This window comes from Lactuca saligna, chromosome 8 (assembly GCF_052625555.1).
Source record: "Lactuca saligna cultivar CGN05327 chromosome 8, ASM5262555v1, whole genome shotgun sequence".
NCBI lineage: Eukaryota > Viridiplantae > Streptophyta > Magnoliopsida > Asterales > Asteraceae > Lactuca > Lactuca saligna.
The window spans coordinates 63,915,747-63,937,623 of NC_136424.1; the positions used below are offsets into that span (position 1 = coordinate 63,915,747).

General features: G+C 34.0%; 4 protein-coding genes across 6 annotated transcripts; 3 read left to right on the forward strand and 1 right to left on the reverse strand.

Annotated features, from left to right (window-relative positions):
* Window positions 1-1,261: 1,261 nt before the first annotated feature.
* Window positions 1,262-3,633, reverse strand: LOC145013095 (ARM repeat superfamily protein). The gene is made up of 9 exons (XM_078971895.1): window positions 3,477-3,633; window positions 2,960-3,082; window positions 2,641-2,838; window positions 2,475-2,553; window positions 2,230-2,375; window positions 2,012-2,125; window positions 1,786-1,917; window positions 1,583-1,696; window positions 1,262-1,487 (listed from the first exon to the last, which is right to left on the reverse strand). The coding sequence occupies exons 1-9, from the start codon at window positions 3,528-3,530 to the stop codon at window positions 1,437-1,439; spliced, it is 1,011 nt and encodes a 336-aa protein (XP_078828021.1). The 5' UTR covers window positions 3,531-3,633; the 3' UTR covers window positions 1,262-1,436.
* Window positions 3,634-5,056: 1,423 nt separating this feature from the next.
* Window positions 5,057-7,917, forward strand: LOC145011838 (transmembrane protein (DUF616)). 3 transcript variants are annotated; one of them, XM_078970576.1, is made up of 8 exons: window positions 5,057-5,281; window positions 5,368-5,619; window positions 6,102-6,203; window positions 6,293-6,651; window positions 6,739-6,950; window positions 7,034-7,290; window positions 7,393-7,571; window positions 7,639-7,917. In XM_078970576.1, exons 2-8 carry the CDS (start codon window positions 5,424-5,426, stop codon window positions 7,687-7,689), a joined length of 1,356 nt encoding a protein of 451 aa, XP_078826702.1. In that variant the 5' UTR covers window positions 5,057-5,281; window positions 5,368-5,423; the 3' UTR covers window positions 7,690-7,917. The 3 variants fall into 3 exon arrangements, with proteins under 3 accessions (XP_078826702.1, XP_078826701.1, XP_078826703.1); XM_078970575.1 differs by having other exon boundaries at window positions 5,387-5,619; XM_078970577.1 differs by lacking the exon at window positions 7,639-7,917 and having other exon boundaries at window positions 5,387-5,619; window positions 7,034-7,303; window positions 7,393-7,523.
* Window positions 7,918-16,080: 8,163 nt separating this feature from the next.
* LOC145011322 (Haloacid dehalogenase-like hydrolase (HAD) superfamily protein) lies at window positions 16,081-18,502 on the forward strand. The gene is made up of 9 exons (XM_078970022.1): window positions 16,081-16,292; window positions 16,399-16,515; window positions 16,621-16,703; window positions 16,820-16,903; window positions 16,989-17,064; window positions 17,174-17,246; window positions 17,311-17,384; window positions 18,087-18,180; window positions 18,282-18,502. The coding sequence occupies exons 1-9, from the start codon at window positions 16,181-16,183 to the stop codon at window positions 18,349-18,351; spliced, it is 783 nt and encodes a 260-aa protein (XP_078826148.1). The 5' UTR covers window positions 16,081-16,180; the 3' UTR covers window positions 18,352-18,502.
* Window positions 18,503-18,892: 390 nt separating this feature from the next.
* On the forward strand, window positions 18,893-21,210 carry LOC145011378 (ran guanine nucleotide release factor, putative (Mog1/PsbP/DUF1795-like photosystem II reaction center PsbP family protein)). The gene is made up of 8 exons (XM_078970087.1): window positions 18,893-19,129; window positions 19,779-19,859; window positions 19,940-19,975; window positions 20,090-20,227; window positions 20,325-20,411; window positions 20,541-20,588; window positions 20,679-20,755; window positions 20,834-21,210. Exons 2-8 carry the CDS (start codon window positions 19,791-19,793, stop codon window positions 20,982-20,984), a joined length of 606 nt encoding a protein of 201 aa, XP_078826213.1. The 5' UTR covers window positions 18,893-19,129; window positions 19,779-19,790; the 3' UTR covers window positions 20,985-21,210.
* The last annotated feature ends 667 nt before the right edge of the window (window positions 21,211-21,877 follow it).

Here is a 21,877-nt window from a genome sequence, read left to right on the forward strand (position 1 = left end):
CACCAAAACGAAGTTAACCTGGTCGAGTCAGGCAAAAAGGCATAATTTGACACACATCACTTGCAAGAACAAACTTGATTCGGTCGAGTAAATCTCTTACTTGGTAAACATATTTTTTTTCACTTACTAAATTAAGGACAGATCTAGGTTGGATTGATTTCACATAAAGAGTTCATATTTTAAGTGCTTGTAGGAGCGGTTCCACTATGGATCCCATAGTGGCACCGACAATCCCTATTTATTTTTTCAACGCAGTGTAAAAATTTTCAAAATTTTCGTTTTTTGTACTATTATACCACTACATTATATATATATATATATATATATATATATATATATATATATATATATATATATATATATATATATAGGTTCAGGTTCATTTGAGACCATTATAATTTTGTGAGACTGTGAGATCAAATCTAAAAATAATTTTAAAATGTAAAATAAATGGAAAAATCCAAAAATTCTTTTTTTAAATATTATTTTCGGAACTTGAATTAACTAAATAAAATAAATTTTAAAAAAATAAATAAATAAAAAAAATCCCGTTTTTTTTTTTGAAAAATACGTGAAATATTCTAAATAGAATATTACACTGACATATTCTAAAAAATAATTTTAAAATGCAAAATAAATATAAAAATCTAAAAGTTCTTTTTTTAAATATTATTTTCGGAATTTGAATTAACTAAAAAAAATAAAAAAAAGTTCTTTTTTTTAAAAAAAATACGTGAAATATTCTAAATAGAATATTACACTATACATATTCTAAAAATAATTTTAAAGTGCAAAATAAATGGAAAAATCAAAAAATTCTTTTTTTAAATATTATTTTTGGAACTTGAATTAACTAAATTTTTTTTTAAAAAAATTAAAAAAAATAAAGAAATGCGTCTCACGGTCTCACAAAATTAGGCCGTCTCACATAAACCTATATATATATATATATATATATATATATATATATATATATATATATATATATATATATATATGCCGCTGCTAACATCTACTACGAAATCCTATATCCACCCCCAGTGCTTGAGTAAGTAATGCACATCTCCATGTTAATTAAGTTGAGTTTATTAATTGAATGATTAGTGTAATCATTGTTTTGTACTCTACCCGAAAGATTCCATTTATGGTGATAATGTTTACAATATGTGTTGATCAAAAAATTTGTTTTTAGGTGAATAAAGCGCATCAAAAAATTATTTGGCACCTCTACTCATAAACAAAATGGTTGTCCCACAAAAAATGTGTAACAAGGGGACATAAATGCCCTCATCATCCTTATCATTGAGAATATACTAACAATGTGCAACAAAGCTTAGCAATGACTAATGAGTAAAGATTAATAAAAATTACACGCCATTAAATAATAAAAGCAAAAACATCATACGAGTTTAACAACACATAACTTTTGATGCATACTATGCAGATGTCTGCATGGATCCTTCCTCCGTATCATTACCTTCAACAAGCTGCAAAAATCCATCAAATCACATTACATTCATTTTTTTTAACAAAATGCATTAAAACTATATAATAAAAAAATGATAATAATAATAATAATTACCAAAGAGCCAATTTGCTCATATGCACGCATAACTTTCGGATCTTCTTCCTCCTCATACCCTAATTGAAGTATCCGTGGTCCATTTACTGACCAAAATGCCCTTCTACCAGCCCCCTGTTCCCTCATCACCAAACAACGCCCATGTTAACCTCAAAACAACAAACCTCCCACAACATTACAAAATTACCAAAATACCCTCCCACCTGTAATATAATCAAGTAAACAGCCTCCAATGCTTGGACGCGTATTTCAGTATCGGTTACAGGTTCCCTCTCAATTGAGAGTGCACTTCCTAATTCAAGTGGCATCTTTGAAGTATCTTGTTCATTATACACCTGATATAAAAAATAAATATATATAATTAAATGACAAAAATGAGAAACATTGTTATGAATTCTTTAAAATGAAAATATAAATGAAAATACAGACCTTGTTTCCAGCAACTGGTAGAAGTAAAGCTGGCCAAAGAAACTCTGATATCAGAAGCAAATTTTGTATTTGATTGTCAGCTTCAAAACAGCAGTTCCGAATAGTGCCAGATACCTATGAAGGGTAAGATGTGAAATATACTCAATCTTCAAGGGCTAAAACCGGTTATTATTATTATTCTTTAAGGGTTGTAGTTCAATTTTGAAGTTTGAACTTACCCCTTTCTTTCTCAATATGCTTGTGGAATCAAATTGTCTGATAATTTGTTTCAAAAGCCCACGTTTGGAGTCTAAAAGAAGTGATCTTCCTTCTTTGTTTTTTGAAATGTTTACAAGTATTGATCCAACATGTCCAAATGCATCATCTGTTTAAATTCAACAAAAAAAAAGTAAAATTATAAAATCAGTATGAGAAATTGAGAATTTAGATAAAATCACATGTGTAATTTCTAAAATGATTGGACCTTTTTTCTCATTGGATGATGTGCAAAATGATCTCACAAGTTTCATGACATACAACCCCTGCACCTTATCATCTCCCAACTACACATATGATCCACATAAACTACTAATAAAATCATTCGTCTATAAAAAGCAATCGATAAACTAAACAAATTAAAGAAACAAAACCTGAAGCAATGATTCAACACCAGAATCAAGCTGTGTAAGATTAACAAGAAGCATGACTAGTAATCCAGTGATTTCACAACCTTGTTTGTATAGAATATCCATGGTTACTTTAATTATACCAATTTCAATCATCTTTGATGCCAAATCAGAATTTTGGGAGAGATTCACGAGAGCTTGTGTTGCTGCTTCAGAGACCTCCTGAAACATGATTATTGAAGTTAAGTCATGATATGAAGAATGAGAGTGAGAAGATGATATGATGAGAATTGAGAAATAAGATCTTCATCTCCAAAACGTAAACAATATTACAATATGGCACCTTTTTTTCACCTAATAGTCGACACAAGGATGGAAGCACGGTTTTGGAATAACTGGCGAGGGATTGTAGTCCATCTTCTGATCCAGTTAAATCACGAACAATATCAACAGCTACCTTCTGCACCTGATAATAAAAAAAGCTAAGTAATGTTTCAAGCTTTCAAGTAACAAGGCAACGATAATGAGTTCTTACAATTTGATAACAGACTATACAGATTCGAGTTTACTCCATCAAATTCGTGGTTTGGAGTTGATTAGATTCAACCACAAGCAAAAATTGCAACGAAACTCTCGATTCCGATGATATAAATTAGGATCTCAACGCGGTATAATTATCACGTTTGATGAATACCATTACAATGGTTACTTAATGGACCTAATCAGACTATCTAATTAAAATAATTGAATATAGCTCAACTGAATTATAATTACTCGACTCTGTGAATTAGGGTTTTAACAGCATAATTGATAATACTAATGGGTTTAAGTACAAAAAAACAACACCAGAACTAACTTACTTGTGGAGAAGGAGCAGAGAGGAATCCAATTAGTTCTTCCATTTCATTCGCCATTTTTTGATTTTCTGGTTTCTCGTACGGCAATCCAATGAGAAAAAACCAGTTTCTCGTGTGGGTTAAGCGTAAAGCGCCGCCGAGTTTTGTTTATTAGCGATTTTTTTGATTTTTGATTTTCTTTTTATTGATATTCTCCCTCTGTTTGTAAAGTGTATACATTTTTTTGATGCTAATTTAGGGTTTTAAATTTTTAATATGATTATTTATTGTAGCAAACATATTAGGTCTAGTTTTAAATGTATTATGTAATTTAATGGTTTGTATATTTAAATAAACCAAAAGTTATAGATTTTTTTTGAATAGCAACCAAAAGTTATATGCTTGTTATTTGATGTACTTTAATAGTTTGTATATTAAAATAAGCTAAAAGTTATTATTATTATTTTTTAAAACAACAACCAGAAGTTATGTGCTTGATATTTGATGTAATTTAGTGGTTTGTATATTTTGTTATTTAACAAATAAAATTAGACTTATTCACAAAAAAAATATTTTGAGGTTGTATAACATGAGATCATTTTTTTCTAGATTTTAACTGAAAGAATAAAAGCAATCTAGAATTATAAGAATAAAGAGTGAACTTCAGGAAACGTTAACTTATAAAAGTTATATTTCACCAAAACTATTTTTATATGTTATTGAACCTCACATAATAGGTTTAGGTAATGTTTTCCTTAGTATTAATCATTTACTCATTTCCTATGTATCATTTAGTCATGCATGCATACACATAATCATAAAATTTTATCACTAAAAGTTATCCCTATACGTACTTGTATGATATTTTCCCGCTTCGAATTGTCGATGCTAACGTATAAGATGGCAATATGTATTTTATACATTCTTTAGCATTTCAATTTTTATAGGGAATGAACACCATTGAGGTTGTAGAATTCTCAACATCCTTCACATTTTTAGCAAAAACTTTTTTTTTTTTTTTCGTTTTGTTTGTTGATGCAATAATTCTTTCTATACTCTAACATTTTTAGGTTGGATTTGGCATGTTACAACTAATAATTTTTTTTTTTCGAGTTTTTTTAGTAAGTTGTCATGTTTGACAAAGTAAAAAGTAACGTATAAGCTAGTCTTTTATGAATTAAAAAAAAATTATTCCAAAAATATACCCCTAATTAGTAAAAGAAAACTCATTATCCAAAACATTTTTTTATATCGTTTTATATCTTCTAGTTAGTTTATTAGTTAATTTTTATTAAACATTATTTTTTATCAGTTAATTTCTATTAAATGTTATTTTTATCATGAATTTTTTTATTCTTTATTATTATAACGTTTTTTTTTCCTTAAATTAACTATTTGTCTGGGATCAAACATGAAAAATCGGTAATAAGAGAAAATTAGTTAGAACCAAAATTGTAAAAACAACTATACTTAAGGACCAAAGATATCATTTACTCTTAAAAAATGTTTCATGTTGATCCAGATCCTACCTGACCCAATGTCCCAATCTTTGACAGAGTCAAATACATGTTTTAGACCGCACTTGCTAAATGCTAAATAATAAAAGTACATTTTGTCTTCTAAAAAAAGGCGCTTTCAAGTTCATCTTCCTTCGCATTCGTTGGATGCACGACCGACAATTGTCCCTTTTCCTCTCAATCTTTCCACTCGTCAATTTGATTCTCTCGGCCCTTAGTATGAAAACGACAGATTGACTCACAGAATCAATACCGAAATTAGGGCTCGGAACAAGATCCGCATTCAGAAGGAAGATTTGTAGCCAGGAATAGGTAAATTTGTATTATTATTGGAATGTGTGTGTTTACTTTGAAGTGAAGTTAGTGTAATTTGATTCGATGTATGATAACCTTTTCAGATCTTATGATTTTCTACAGATGAATTCGAAGGAGGTTAGTTTTAGGAAAAACTGAAATGTTACCGGAGAGGAGGGGAGTTCCTGTTGGTTCAGATCTGATTAAAGCTGCTGATCATAATAGTGACTATGGATTACGAGCTGCTCGTCGTAGTCGGAGGGCTGGACGGATGAGATTGTTGTTCTGGTTATTCTCACTTGCTGCTCTCTTCTCCATCTGTTTTGCTATTTTCGGATTTAAGATGTTCTTCCATGGTACTTCTTATTAATTTGATTCACTTCTCTATACTATTTCACTTAACCTTGAAGCGTTTTATAGTCCTCCCACCACTTGCTCTGATTTCTGTATTCGAAAAATGCTTAATTGTGATAGTAAATTTGAGGACATTCTGGCATTTTACTCTGGTTAGGTCTATGTGAAAGAAGATGTTGTGTGAAGTCAGACTCTAGTTCTGGAAAGAACTAACTGTTGAAAGAGGGAAATATTAGTTCAAGTTACACATATGCATGATATGCTAATGATATTGAGGCCTGTTTCCATCTTTGTTCTTAATGACTTTATGTAGAACTCATTAATGTACCTAACAGTTTCTTTGTGCTATCAAATGTGTAAATAAGAGAGGTGTTATAATGCAAAATCTTCTGTGTTATTCATGCCCATAGTTTCAGGCTGTTGTCTTCAACACATGGAACTTCTGATATGACATAGGCATGATTACATTCTTGTATTTTCTTAGGTGTAGAAGACCATCAAAGCCTTCCATCATTGAGAGACATGAAAGATGTATCCATAGAGCCATATACCCTCGAGAAGCCAAAAAAGAAGCCTCATAGAGCACGTAAGATTCCTTCTCTCTTATTCCACCATTCAAAATTCAAAATTTATATGCTTTTTTCCCATCTGATTGTATCTATATACACATTTTAGGTTTTAATCCTTGTGAAGTTGAGTTAATCGACTCAGTAGATCTACTCAATGAGCCCAAATCCTTTTGGAAATTTGTAAACTTTTCATTACAATACATTCAAACAGATCACACACCTTCACATGAAAACCCAATTACTCCCAGATTTGGAGGTCATCAAACACTTGAAGAAAGAGAACAATCCTTCCATGTCAGCAACCAAACAATCCACTGTGGATTCATAAAAGGACCCGAAGGGTCTCCAAACACTGGGTTTGACTTGGTCAACGAGGACAAAATGTACATGAATTCTTGTACTGTTGTTGTATCATCTTGTATTTTTGGAAGCTCAGACTTTCTGCGAAGACCAACTAGCAAAATGGTAAGTTTAAGTCAATATCTTCTTACATGATCAGATCTTATTAATTGAATTAAAATAATGATTCTAATTAAGGTTTCGTTCTTGTAGATTAGTGAATATTCAAAGAAGAATGTTTGTTTTGTTATGTTTGTTGATAAAGAAACACTTGTGAAACTATCAAAAGAAGGAAGTATTCCTGATGAAAAAGGGTTTATTGGATTATGGAGAATAATTGTAGTAAACAATTTGCCATATAATGACATGCGAAAAACAGGAAAAGTGCCTAAGTTTTTGTCACATCGTCTCTTCCCATCCGCTAGGTATTATTACTTCTTAGATCATCGTTTTAACTAAAATTACATAAACACCCTTGGAAATAATAAAATTATATTATTATTTTTAGGTATTCAATTTGGCTTGATAGCAAGATGAGGCTTCACACTGACCCAATCCAAATCATCGAATATTTTCTATGGAGAAAAAAATCGGAATTTGCAATTTCAAATCATTACACGCGACACTGTGTATGGGATGAAGTACAACAAAATAAACGTTTAAATAAATACAACCACACAGCAATCGATGAACAATTTTTATTTTATCAATCAGATGGACTCCATAAATTTAACCATTCAGACCCTAATAAACCCCTACCAAGTTGTGCGTATCGCTGGTATTTCATAGTTTTTATTTTCCATTTTCAAAATCATATCTCAGAGCCACGTCACTAATTTATTTATTTTTTAATTTTTTTAATTGAAGATGTACCTGAAGGTTCGTTCATTGTGAGAGCACATACACCGATGTCTAATTTATTTTCGTGCCTTTGGTTTAATGAAGTTGATCGGTTTACTTCACGTGATCAATTGAGCTTTGGGTATACTTTTTTGAAGTTGAAGAGAATGAACCCTGATAAGCCATTGGTGCTACACATGTTTAAGGTAAGTAAATTTCCAAAAATGTTTTTTTTTTTTTGGTTGTTTTTTTTAATGTTGTTATTGTATGTAGGATTGTGAGAGGAGAGCAATTACGAAGCTATTTCATCATAGGAATCCATGAGGAATGTTTGATGCCATAAGATCAGTTGGTTGTTATATTTTTGTGGATTTTGTAATGGAGGTAGATGAGGATGTGGGCCATTGTGAAGCGCAAGCTGAAGATGGGGGGTTTTTGTAAATGTTTAGTGTTGTATTAATAGAGACTGATGTAGATATAAGACTGTGAAATTAGTTGCAAAGAAACACATAATGTATTATTTTAATTCATAGCCTCATTCTTTTTTGTCTAGTTTTTAGTGTTTTGGAATTGAATTTTATCCCAATCCTATGTTTGGTTCTGATGTTGTATGGGATTTTAAATCCTATACAACTCAAAGAAAATTTTAACTATAATATTTAGGTAACATGCATTACCGACATTTGCTTACACATAGTTACTTCATAATGTATAAAGCATAAACGTAATATATTCAATGATAATTACACTCCACCTTCTCTCTCTCTCTCTTTTTTTTTTTTTTCATTCAAAACTTCAAACCGATAACATTCATTGTAATCGAGTTCTATTACAACTCAAATTTCAACAATTAGCAACTTACTAGATATTTTTATTTTTATTTTGGAACGAGGTAAAAGAGAGGTAGATGTTAGTTGTCATGTTTCAACTGGATGATAGAGCGACTAATCACATAAATGACCTTTGATTGGGGGTAGACGGTTGTTGGGATGAAAAAAAATACCCAGACCAATGGGAAAACTGAACCCAAGTCTTTTGGGATGAGTTTTGAGTTGGCTAAATGGTTATGAGATCTTTTTCTAAAAAAATCATTAGTTTGAGATGGTTATAGTAGTAGGGTTATACATGGATCCTATATTAAGCCTCATTTAGCCATCCTCAAACAATTTATTTTTTACAATCTTTACATTTTTATTATTTATTATATATGATTTCAAAATTATATTATTTTATTATATATGATATTATAAATAGAAAGTTTGTTACATAATTAAGAATTATTATGAAAACGAAAATTATTAATATTGTTTTAATGTTTATGTTTTGATATTTGTTGTGATATGTGTTTGGTGCATTACACTGTTACTTGATGATTTTGGCTAGATAGAGTCATGTAATCACACAAATAAAGAGATAACGTCGGTCGACGTACGCGAGGTGGTTTCAGGACAAAACCCCGACGGTATAGTTAGTATGTATATGAGAATAAGGTGATTAGGGTTTTGGAGAGTGAGAAGACGATCACTCCTCCTGGAGAAAAAGAGCTCCCTTTATACCTGTTGTTCTCTGCACATGATCCCAACAGTATTCTTTGTCCCATCTGGGCCGACATGACGTAGAGGAGTCCCATTGGTGGATCGTACACCACTAGGGGTAATTTGCTATTGGTGCAGAATCAACAAAGGACATCGCCCAAAATGCTACACTTATCGCTCTAGGAGACGACCAACTGTGTTTTGGCTTATTATAGACTGGCGATTGTCGTCGGGAATTGGACCTGGGCACGAGGTCGCCAAGCATCAAGGTCTTAGCGTGAGGGCGAGGGCCCGGGACTGGCGCTGGGATGGATCACGACTGTCAGCTAGGTCGTCCTCAAGATAGCAGTTTTGTTATCTTTAGCGTATTCCTAGTGGGATACGTTAACAAGTCCCCTAGGCTAGTAAACGTCAACATTCGCATGGTGTAACTGAGTTGTTATAGCCTTGATCAAGACACGTGTTCGGTGAAGATAGACCTGACGTCCTCTGATGTGACAGAGTCGTCAGCACATGCAGTTTCATCATTGTAACTGTTCGATATTCTTGCTTCACATTTAAACTTCCCTTACCAACGATGTTTTCCTTTTTACACTTCCCATTCTTCAACTGCTTTTGTCTTCCCTTTTCTTACCCTCCATTCTTTCCAGTTCTTGCTCTAAGAGAAAATAGCGACACAATTATCCGGAATCGAGCCAACCCTATATAAGTTCGAGGCTCTTCAGACTCGGTTCAGTTTAATGCTTGAACATGGGGATGTGATTTCCTAGGAAAGGGGCAATCAATTCTCGACCACCAAAAGGAATGGTCAAAGTCCCCATTCCGATCTTTGAGGCAGGTCTGAGGTTGCCAACGACTGATTTTTTTTGATGAAATCATGCGTCAATACAACTTCTCCATGGATGACCTGACTCCCAACGCTGTCACGAGATTATGGGTTTTGAACTGGTTTGTCGAGCCCTTGGAGTGCTTCCTTAGTTCTGGGCCTTCAAAGCCTGTTTCAATTCTTCCACCCAATATGGCGACTGGCGTCCATACCTTTTCTCAGAGGCGAGGCATCCATGTGTTCATCGCCAATCAGAAAACGCCCAAGAAAAATTGGCAAGACAAGTGGCTTTGGGTGAATCGCAATCTGGTTGGTTATGGCTATCCCCAGGTGACCGGTTTTTCTGATCGGTCGCCACAAATGTGGGGTGCTAGCCTAACTGTGGCCAAGACACTGTGGAGTATCTGCTTCAACGAGGAAGATTAGGAGGATTGCATCATAGCTACAGTAGGGATGTGTGTCGTCTGAAGGGCTCGGGGATGATGCCCCAGTTCTTTGTGGAGAAGGACGGTAAGTACTCTTCTCCCCCCCCCCCCCCCTAATTTTTTTTAAGGGAAACAAGTTTACCCACTCCAGTTTCTTCGTGTATTTGTAGGTCTCAAGAGGATCTTGTCCTTTGAAATGGTTTTGTGGGGCAAGTATAACGACAATCTCTAGTACCGTGAGGTACCTCTGGTGGAGACCCTCCACCCGCCCATTGGCGTTGATCGATCCTTAGCGCTTGGTTCACTCCCTGTTGTCAGGGATGAGGGGTCTGCTCCTCAGGCTAATTCGGCCTTTATGGATGCACTCATTGAGGGTGTTTCTCGTGATGACCCTCCACCTCAGCACTCTAAAGAAGAAAGAGCGAAGACGGTGGCATTTGGTGGCGGCCGGGAAACTACTAAGCGGCAGATAGCTTGGGTGGAATTCATACTTGTTGGATGCATTGGCGCAAGTACCATCATCAAATGTCTTCGCAAGAGACGTAACATGGAATTCTTTCTTGAGGAGTCTGTCGTTTTGATCTCCATCCCCGATGATGACGCTTCGTATCTGTCAGAGGGGATGGATACCGAGGAAACATGAAACATCCCCAAAATACGGTCCAAATTTTTCGTTTTTAAATCATTAATAAACCATAAATATCATCATCATATAAAAATCATAAACCATGTATCTCAAAATGTCATAACACTGTTAACATAACAATCTCGTATCAAATATCAGAGTAAATGTCCCAGGCTAAAAGTTGTGGTGTGTGCAATGCAGTCATCCCGAACTCTTCCCTTTGCTACCGAAAGTACCTGAAAACAAAAACTAAAACTGTAAGAACGAAGCTTAGTGAGTCTCCCCAAACTACCACATACCATACACATATACATGCAACTAGGAGATACGATCCCCGCCCATACTTATGGAGATACAGGACCTGCCCACACTCCGCTAATTGGGAGATACGGGCCCCGCTCACACTTTTCTTACTATGATATACAGGCCCCTCCCACACTCGGTTACTATGAGATACGGGCCCTGCCCACACTCGACTATTATGAAATACAGGCCCCGCCCATACTCAACTACTCACATACATACAAGTATCGCACAAACAACAAGTAAATCTACAGCTATCAAACTATCATATATGTATGTATATATATATATATATATACACTCAAATAATGCTATGAGATACAGGCCCCGCCCACACTCTACTAACTAAGAGATACGGGCCCCGCCCACACTCGACTACTGGTTATACATATAACATATACGAGTCGACCTTGGTGCCTTCGACCCGTTCTACTAGAGGAAAACTCACCTCTCAAACTGAATGTTGAACTTGTGCGTCAAAAAATCTGATAATCTTGCTTAGGGTAAAATGACTATTTCACCCTTGGTCAAAGTCAACATTCTGATTGACTCGACTCTCCGAGTTAGCCTATCGACTTGCTGGGTCCTAAGTCCTAATAACCCTGATTTCGCGATCCAACTCGCCGAGTTCCCGGGCTGCTACTAGTTGCGATTTAGTGAATCAACTCGCCGAGTCGCCCTCAGACTCGTCGAGTTCTAGCATGCTCAGAAACGGGACAACACGACTCAACTCGTCGAGTTCCTCTATGGACTCGACGAGTCCCTCTTTTTGTTTGGTAATCTTAACCGACTACGCCCATGTTCTCTAGATCTAAAGTACATACTTCGCTTGTTCACTGGAAATGATCTTTCTAAGGGCAAATCTTCCAACTTTACCCGTTAATAACCCTTCTTAAAAGGTTTAGCTAAAACCCTAATTCCTTTAGGACATAGATCTTGTCCAAAAAGCCTTAGTATCCCAAACCAAAGCATGAAAACCTAGATATAGGGCCTAGATACCAGTTAACCACGTAAAGTCTCAAGCTTGCTTCCATGCATGGACTTTTAGGGCTAAAAAGGCCATATAAATGCTTAAAAGCTTGCATGAGGCTTCCATGGTCATAAAGTTTGCACCTTTATGCCATGGAACCCCTCCTAGATCCCATATATGAAATATGAGTTACTTGGAACGTCCAAATCCCAAAGACCAAGGTTATTGAACCAAAACCCTCATAAAATGAAATATGCTTCCGAGGTTTTTATTATTTAATGAAAATACATTCTCTTTGAGAAATGTTTTGATAAATGGTTATCATATTTTGTTTTGGGAACAAATTCCTTCAACCGTTTTCTTTAAAAGATTTACTTTGATTTTATAAAACAAAGCATAAACAAATCGGTCTTTTCTGGCCATGAAATTGGGGATGTCACATTAGGACTCAAATATATATTTTTTATTATATTAAGGGAAAGGTTATGAGCCTTTGAAGCCTTTGTTCATGTCATAGGCACTGGTAATAGTCCTTTGAGTTAGATTGACACGTTTAGGGAAAGGTTATAAGTCTTTAAAGCCTATGGTTGCTCCTTGCATCGATTTTGCTCAAGTGACGTGGATGATCAGTCCTTGTTATCACTTGGTAAATATGCACAACCTCTTATTAGAATGATATCAAGATTGAATATAAATAAACATCTAAACTGTTTTTTGGAAACAACCAATTTTCATCATCTTATTGATAATACTTTGGAGATATCAACGTTGTCTAATGAGGATAACAATGACTAAACATTGGCTTGAAAGTGGTCCTAAAACTAGAGCTATTTGGTGGGGTTTGATTACCTTCTTGGAGTTAAATCACATTGCCCTCACCCTTGGCGTGCCTTATTCTGCCTTTTGTCCTTGCTATAGGAGTAAAAGTGGCGCAAATTGTGCACGTTCCAAGTTCGGGGGATGGGCCTCCCGTCTTGTGCTTCTAAAACACAAGCTTTGTTTTGATGTGTTTCTACAACCTTATACGAGCCTTCCCATGTGAAACTTAATTTTCCATGAGGTTGTGCATGGTTGGACTCGTTCTTCTTCAACACCCATTATCCTACCTTGAAGTTCTTTACTCGCAAGCGTCTGTTGTAGTAATTTTCGGTGCGAGCTTTGCAGACAACTTGGCGGAGCGGGGCAGTTTCGTGTTTCTCGTCAAGCGCGTCTAAGTCTTGACGTCGCCCAGTTTCGTTGGCATTTGCTTCAAAGTCCGTTACTCGTAGAGACCCTGCCAGAATCTCAAGTGGGAGAACTACTTCTGTGTTATACACCAAGATCAAAGATGTTTCTCCAATGCTATGTATATGCCCCGCAAATGAAAGGGACAGAGGCTATTGATGTTGGTAAGTGGCGCGACGACTATCGGCAACGATGCAACAGTGGGTCTCCTGATCTCTACAAGTGAATCACGTCGGAGCACCAGAAACGATCCAAACGGCGACAGTCATGACTGAGGAGTATCTATAGGAGAACGGGGAAGAGAAGAACACGACGGGGAGGTGGCAGAACGGAAGAAGATGCGAAGAGGGTGGCGGCATCCACCGGAAACAGCAACAACGACATCCCGGGTGTGCTCCATTCGATCATCCGCTTCCATGATGTCTAACAACAGATTTTGTCTTCAATCGGACGGCACCACAATGGCTCGGTGGTGCAAGGTGACTACGGGAGAGATGGCAACAGCTGGAGTGAGGATACGTGAAGGTGGCGGCTGAGGATATGAGAGTCTAGGGTTAGGGTTACGAACAAAGTGACGGGTTTGTACCCGTCCACATGCAAACTTTGTCCTTCATCCACTTCGAGCCCCTCCCCTCATATTCTTTTCAACTTCAATCCATTATTTACCAATTAAACCCCTTATATAATAGTTCATTACAATTCTAGTCCTAGAAGTTACCACTTGACCCCTAACATTCCAAAATCCTTTCAATCTAAGTTCAATAATTACCAAGCACACCATGACTTTTAAAATCCCTTTCAAATTAAATCCAGAACTTACACTTTTAACCCCCAACATCTAAAATTATTTCATTTGGCTCCCCGAAACCTACGCCCCGCTAAATAATATGAATTTATTGCGACTATTCGTTCATCAAATTTTATCTTTATTTATTTATTAAACATGATGTTACAGCAAGAACTTAATAGCTTATTGAAAATCCAAATTACACAAAAAAATCTTATAAATACTTGATTTGTGGTAGATGAGTAAAGATTAAAAACAAAACCAAAGAGAAAGAGAAAGGGACATAGCCTGCCATTGATGTGGTCTCCTCACCTCCAACCAAACCCCTAAATAAATGAATTAAAAAAAGTACTTGAAATACCTTATTGTTATTAACTTGTTTGTTGATTGCTTCCAACTTTCAAAGGAAGAGAAAAATGTTATAGAATGGATTAAATCAAGCTATAAGATGATGTATTATCGAATTCAATATCATTTTCATATAAAAAAAATATAAAACTTACTCTACAATTCGATTTTGATTATCCAAGAATCTAATTTTGATCTATGCTTCCTTCGATATTGTTGAATCAAAACCTTGTCATTGCCATTCATTATGTTTCCTAGAAATCGAGAACCCAAAAAGAAAAACACTGGTCGACTGTGGTCTACTGGTGGTGGTCTACAGACGATGCCTGCAAGAGTGAGAAAACCATTATTTCAGTCGACATGTGAGCTAAATCCATAAGAAGATAAGTGAATAACTGTTGTTATAGAAAAGAAACATATTACATGCGTCATTTGTGGTCTCAAATCTCTAATTTTTATTACACACACACATCAAAGAGAGGCTATGGGTAAGTGGAAGAAAAGACATATAGAAGATGCTCCAACATGTAGTCGTCGCTTCTGTGACGAAGGCATACCTGGTGGCGGTTACAGGGATGAACGACAGTGATGACGACAAGATTTAAGTGGATGTGTCGTGAAGGTTTTTGTGGTGGAGGTGAAAGGTGACTGAAGAAAGTCAGATGAAATCCTAAGACGAAAATACAGATCGTTGAGGTTAGATGTTGAAGATCGATGAGTCTGTCAGTGGAGCAAGCAGTTTGAGAGGGTAGCATGGAATGCCAGACAACAAAATGAAAATAATAGTGATATGATAGTGGTCGTCTCCAAAAGACAGAGGTAGATGAAAGCAGTAGAAGGTGGTGGAAGCTAATTCAAGTAATTGGGCGAGGAAGCTGGTGGGTGGAAGGGACCAAAACTGCAAAAGTTACAAAGTACTGTGGCAAAATTCTATACCTAGGAAAAAATGGACCATATTTGTCAAATTATAGGAAATAATGGGCTAAAAGTGTCAAAGACACAAGGTTACTATTCATAAGAGACTTAGATTTAATATATATATATATATATATATATATATATATATATATATATATATATATATATATATATATATATATATATATATATATATATATATATATATAACTAGGAAAGTTTCCCCATGCTACGTATGGTTTGAAGTCTTCAAATTGGTCGGACTTCATCGTTTTCAATTTTTATTTTGGGAGTGAAAATGGAAGGTGAACTAATAGACGGAAACTGTCAAAAAATCAATTCTCCATCAAGGGATAAAAAGAACCTAAATTTAAATACGAGGACGAAAAGTAAATAAAACACAAAGTAGTGTGGCAAAAGTCCTAAAGCCCAATAAGTTATTGTTCTTAAGGATATATATATATATATATATATATATATATATATATATATATATATATATATATATATATATATATATATATATATATATATATATATAGCACGTGTTCGACACAAAGCATTTGAGATTTTTAGCTTCTAGCGTTTGACAAAATGCATTATTTTGAACAGAAAGCCTCGTTTGATACTACAATCTTCTAGCGTTTAATTTAAACAAAACGTTCGAAATCCAAATGAAATGTACCATAATAATAATAATAATAATAATAATAATAATAATTGATAAAAATGGTATTATGTTAATTGACAAGAATTCATGGTTAACATACGGTTCATTTTAGCAACAACCACCGCCTAGTGGTAATCGCTCTACAACGGTGGTCATCGGTAAGACAGTAACCTCAAAATAAGCCATGGAGGCCGGCGCTCTTTTCAGAGCTCTAAAACCTTGGAATATGATTTTCAAGAAGCCCATCGGACTCCGATGCTCGTCGTCTTTCAAGTCTCCCACTACGCTCTACACAGGTCAATCAGATGATCAATCACTCATTCCGATTCTAATTACCTTCTGTTTACCACATTACTTCGATTAACATCAATGTTAAGAACCCTAATTCGATTTTTGTTGCAGCAAATGGAAGAACAGTGAAGAGAGCGTACGACGGTTTGTTGTTGGATGCAGGCGGAACACTTCTGCAATTGGCAAAACCCGTCGAAGATATCTACGCATCGATCGGTCATAAATATGGTCCGTTTCTGGTTTTTTCATCACTTCATCTATCAATTTCTGTTTCAAATTACTTTACAAACTATCTATACATGTTAATGTTGCTCTTTTTGTTGATTTCAATAGGTTTAAATGCAACTCCAGCTGATATAAAACAAGGGTTTAAAAGAGCTTTTTCTGCTCCATGGCCTGAAAAGCTTCGTTATCAGGTGACATTGACACATTTAATCTCTTATTCTCCATTTCATACTCAACCATTATCATGAAAATCTTGAGCTTTTTTGCTATAATTTTACAAAATTATACTTCATTTTTTGATTATTAGGGTGATGGGAGGCCATTCTGGAAGCTCGTCGTCTCTGAAGCCACTGGTTGTTCCAATAATGATTACTTCGAAGAAGTTTATGAGGTGATTCACCTAATAACTCACTTTCTTTTCTACTTTTAGTTGATTTACACTCTCGATGAATGTTCATCTTTTACTCTTTAACCAGTATTACGCCAATGGTGATGCTTGGCACCTTCCAGCTGGAGCCTATGAAACTATATTGATTCTAAAAGAGGCCGGAGGTCAAAATCATCAAGTACTCTTATATTAATCTTTCAATGACACAAAATTTAAAGAGTAATTCATCTATTTGTTTATCTGAAATCCCAAATTTTCAAAATTTTGATACAGTTAAAATGGCTGTTGTCTCCAATTTTGACACCCGCTTGAGGAAATTGTTGCAGGAACTTAATGTTATTGACTTGTAAGTATTAATTGGAGTCAATTAACATCATCTGTTTATCTTGAATTTGTTATTTTGTTGTTAGGTTTGATGCTGTTATAATTTCTTCGGAAGTTGGGTTTGAAAAGCCAGATGCAAAAATATTCAAAACTGCTTTAGGTATGTATGCATTACTTCTATATAAAAAAAGGGTAAAATGGTCATTTACTCTTATTCAGTCCAAAAAGAAACAAATGGTTGGGGCTATTTCTTTCTTCTTTTTCATTAAGTCTTGTATAGATAAAATAGCTGAATGTGTGCTAAGATTAAGTGTTGCATACATAAGGTTTGATATAATAAAACATACAACCGAATCTCGTTGTGATGAAACCAGCATTTGTTCACAACATTCAAAGATAAAAACAATCAACTTGTTGAAACAATATTCTATTTTATCAATATACACATAAGGTTTGATATAATAAAACATACACACAAATTTAAAAACTGATTTCATCACAACAAGATTCAGTTTTGACATAACGGCTGATTTCATAACAACTTGTAGATTTCGAGTTTTACACAATTTTCGACTTTTATGGGCTGATTTCAAGTTTTACACAACAATGAATTTCAATTATTACAATGAATTTCGAATTTTAAGGGCTCATTGAGAACATGTACAAAGCAATACCTGAGGATGGAAAGAAATACTGAAATAGCAACAAGGGAACATAACTCAGGAAGAAGACATCAAACAGACTCTAACTAAGTCAACAACTATCAAACGACCCCTTAATCTGTTAACAAATAACCATATTACCCTTGTATATAAAAATGATGTTTTTTTTATTAGAATATGGATTGTCGATGATAATGTAGATGAGATTAATGTGGAAGCTTCAAAAACTGTACACGTGGGAGATGATGAAAAGGCAGATAAATGGGGAGCAAAAACTGTTGGTATTGACTGCTGGTAATTAGTTTAAATATTTAACTATATATAATTACATTATTTATTAATTTTTAATTAAATAAATTATGATATAAAAACGATATTATTGTTTTTCTCAACAGGTTATGGGGATCCGAAGTGAAGACATTTTCAGATATCCAAGATCGCATACTTGTTCCTGAATATAAATAAGATTAACTTTTGGCCAGTTTATTTTCACTAAATGATCTTTTAAATATTTGATTAATAATTAAACACACCTTATGTATGTACGTACTCGAGTAAAGTTGAATGTTGTGATTATTTTACATTAATCAACATTTTTTTTCCTGTTATTCTTCAATTGTTTGTATAATTCAAATGTTTTCTCATTAAATTAGTCACTTAGAAAATTTCTTACACAAGTTTGAAGAGCAATCTGTATATGATGCTATCATGGTTTATGAATAAAACAGCTAATTTTGAGAAAAATAGGCCATAGTTTATGTAATAATACTTTTTTTTTTTAATCATGTAGTACTTTTTTACCTAAGTTAATGACATTTTTAATCTTCTCCATCTATACAAAAAAGGGAAACATTTGACTGATTTTGATTATTAAACTATGATAAAATACAATAGCTATTAATGGATCAAAATATATTATGTAAAACGAAGAAAATATTATATAATTATATATTATATAATATAGAATAGACGAAAATAAATTACAATATAAACGAAATAATTTTTATGCGTTTGTTTGTAAATAGTAATTTTAGCAGTATCAACTCTCAAGTCTCCGAGATTTCCCTCGCCAATTCGCCATGGCGTCTGCTTCATATTCAAGCTAATTACAAGATTTTAATAATTTCTCTGTTCTCACTCCAAAATCTTCTGCTTAACTTTCAAGCTAATTACTAGTTTTTAACACCAATTTATACCCCCAAATCAAATCAATCCGTTTCACTGCAATTGATCGGCAACACAGGTTTGTTTTCTGCTATATTTTGGTCGAAATCATTCGTTCTTTCATTCATTACTTCTGAAACGATCAGTTTTCTCAAATAATTTTATCTGGTGGCTTTCGTAATCTGCGACTGCGAGTTCAGAGTTTATGTTTTTGTGGAATACCTAGAAAATTATTGCTATTGTAACTTGTAAAACGTGCATTAGAATTTGTACATTTGGAACTGATTTGGCTGATCACCTGTATAAAATCTAATACTTCAAACCGCAAAATCTTGTACATATATACAGCCTGTGTCTCTGTGATATGATTTTATACAACCAAAATCTATCACATTCCAAATTCAAATGCTCTCCAAGGTACAAAATCTTTCTACAAATCATTATCGAATGAATCCATCCCCTTAAACAGATATATTTTCATCGATTTTGAAGTTCAAAAACTAGTCTATTTGACTCGTAAAAGTCAAAGTTGAGCTCTTTGCCTCAAATTTGTCACTAACAATGCTTAAATCGCTCATTCAAATTGTTAGCAAGCATCACGCTTTTCCTCATTTTGTTTCATTAAGTTTTACCTGAAGGCTCTCTATCCGTTTTTAATTCCATATTTTGATATAAATTTTCATTTCTAGCCATGTTCTATAAAGTATAAACCTAGTGAATCTTTGCAGCTTTTCATAACAATGGAACAATTCCCAGAAAGACCACTGTTTGGTGGAGCAGTTTCCACTACTTTCCCACTTAGGTTTGAGGTTAGTTTTGTAATTTACCTTTCAGATCTCTATTTCTTTAATATACATTCTTCACTGAAAGTTCAAAGTTTCAATTGTAGGATGTGAGCAATATTCGTGAAGTTCCTGATCATCAGGTTTGTTTCTTTCTTCCATAATTTTTTCCAACTTCAGTTTAATCCCAAATTGACTGATAAATTGTGCATCAAATTATATTTTTCTTATTTGTTTTTAAATTTTTATTTGTTCAGGAGGTGTTTGTGGACCCTGCACGTGATGAAAGCCTGATATTTGAGCTTTTAGAATTGAAACATGATGTTGAAGACAATGGAAGTGCTACTTGGTTTTTACAAGACCTTGCTAGAGAACAAGGCGCCGAGGGCAATATCGTAATTTCCTTCCCCAGTATTGATCAAATATCTTAAATACCTGTTATTTATGTTAAAAAAGAAAAATAAATCTTTTGTTTTTATTTATTTGATCCAGGTGACCGAGCAGTCAGCAGTGTTCGAGGCTCCTGAACTCCAATTCAGAAACTTGCCAGCTGTCATAACAACTGCTACTGCCCAAATGGTATAAAAAATAAATCTTTTTTTATTTTTTTTTATTTTTTATTTTTTATTTTTTATTTTTCTCTTAATAAGCCCATATATTGTAATTCCTTTAACAAATTCTAATTCCTTTATCTATTTCTTGTTGTAGGCCATCTCTAAAGCAAGACAAGGAAGAGAAGCACAAAATCTAGTGAAGGTATCTTTTATAATTTCATAATCCAATCCACCATTAAATTGTTTTTTAAATAATGTCAAATTTTCTTAATTTTATTTAAAATTTATTTAGGTATACTTGGCCAATTTGAGACTCAAAGGAGTTGGGACAGATGTAGTTATTACTGCATACGAGCCTGTCTTCATAAAGTACATATCCATTTTTTTAAAAATTTTTTAAATGTGAATTTATGAACCAAATTTAACCATGTTGTGTTGTGGTTGCAGCCCATTGAGTGAAAGTGCGAGCTCGGTTGGAGCTGGTTTAACCGTGCCGGCTGCACAGTCTGGTCGAACCGCGATGGTTGAAGTTTTTAAACAAGCGGTCTCTTCATTTAGAATTAATGATTGGAATTTGTTCGGTGCTGATGCCGTTTGAGCAAGTGTTATCTGCTATCTGTTATCTGCAGTTTATCTGTTGTGTCTGATAAATTAGGGAAAATTTTGATGTTGAAAGTTTTTGTTTTCATGATTTTCTTTATTAAGTTGTTTTTTTTTTTTTTTTTTTTTTTTTTTTGTGTTGAGTAAAAAAACACATGTATATGGTCTCCATGGATTTAAGTATTGCTCACATAAATTAATAAGCTTTTAGATGTTTTTGTTTAGCGCTTCCATTTGGTTCACTTGGTTATTCTAAATTGCTAATTGATGTTTTTTTCAGCAAAACACCTATTTGGGTTGTGAAATGTGGCTTTGGATTTCTGAAGAACGGTTGCATTAGAAAGGTAATGGATTTTAATGGTGTTGTGAGAGAACGAAAGCGTTGGACATTTGGTTTGTAGTTATCTTAGGGTTCGTGAAAATCAAACGTGTGTCTACGCTTGGATTGTGTGATCCACATGATTCAATAATTATATAAACGATAAACAAATAATAAAGGCTAATATTAATTGATTAATTTGTTGAGTTTTTCCTTATTAGTTATTTTTTATGTACGAAGAAAACCCAACAATTGGGGTGAAATACAAGGCTTGTTGCCTTTATATTTCTAAAGATAATTAGTTGAAAGATTAATTTCTCTTATATATTTAGTTATTAAATGTTTCTTTTATGCGAGCTACTATTCAACTTCTTCAAAAAAATACAATTATGATTGATTATAATGGGTTTTGTCGGTTATATTGTTATCTTTTGAATAATTTGAACAGATCGAATGATATCACATACAAAAAATTTAGTGATTAAATATATGCAGTTAAAAAGTTGGTTACCTTTACAAATTATTAACCATTATTTTCCCAACTTTCGTAAGGCTTGAAGGTGTACTACAAT

Coding starts and splice junctions, on each gene's coding strand:
- LOC145011838 (XM_078970576.1), top strand. CDS start 5,424: ATGTTACCGGAGAGGAGGGGAGTTCCTGTTGGTTCAGATCTGATTAAA. Junction 5,620..6,101: donor ATTTAAGATGTTCTTCCATG/GTACTTCTTATT, acceptor GTATTTTCTTAG/GTGTAGAAGACCATCAAAGC. Junction 7,572..7,638: donor TGGTGCTACACATGTTTAAG/GTAAGTAAATTT, acceptor TATTGTATGTAG/GATTGTGAGAGGAGAGCAAT.
- LOC145013095 (XM_078971895.1), bottom strand. CDS start 3,530: ATGGCGAATGAAATGGAAGAACTAATTGGATTCCTCTCTGCTCCTTCT. Junction 2,839..2,959: donor GACTATTAGGTGAAAAAAAG/GTGCCATATTGT, acceptor ATCATGTTTCAG/GAGGTCTCTGAAGCAGCAAC. Junction 1,918..2,011: donor TACCAGTTGCTGGAAACAAG/GTCTGTATTTTC, acceptor TTTTTATATCAG/GTGTATAATGAACAAGATAC.
- LOC145011322 (XM_078970022.1), top strand. CDS start 16,181: ATGGAGGCCGGCGCTCTTTTCAGAGCTCTAAAACCTTGGAATATGATT. Junction 17,247..17,310: donor GAACTTAATGTTATTGACTT/GTAAGTATTAAT, acceptor TTTTGTTGTTAG/GTTTGATGCTGTTATAATTT. Junction 17,385..18,086: donor AATATTCAAAACTGCTTTAG/GTATGTATGCAT, acceptor ATGATAATGTAG/ATGAGATTAATGTGGAAGCT.
- LOC145011378 (XM_078970087.1), top strand. CDS start 19,791: ATGGAACAATTCCCAGAAAGACCACTGTTTGGTGGAGCAGTTTCCACT. Junction 20,228..20,324: donor AAGGCGCCGAGGGCAATATC/GTAATTTCCTTC, acceptor TATTTGATCCAG/GTGACCGAGCAGTCAGCAGT. Junction 20,412..20,540: donor CAACTGCTACTGCCCAAATG/GTATAAAAAATA, acceptor TTCTTGTTGTAG/GCCATCTCTAAAGCAAGACA.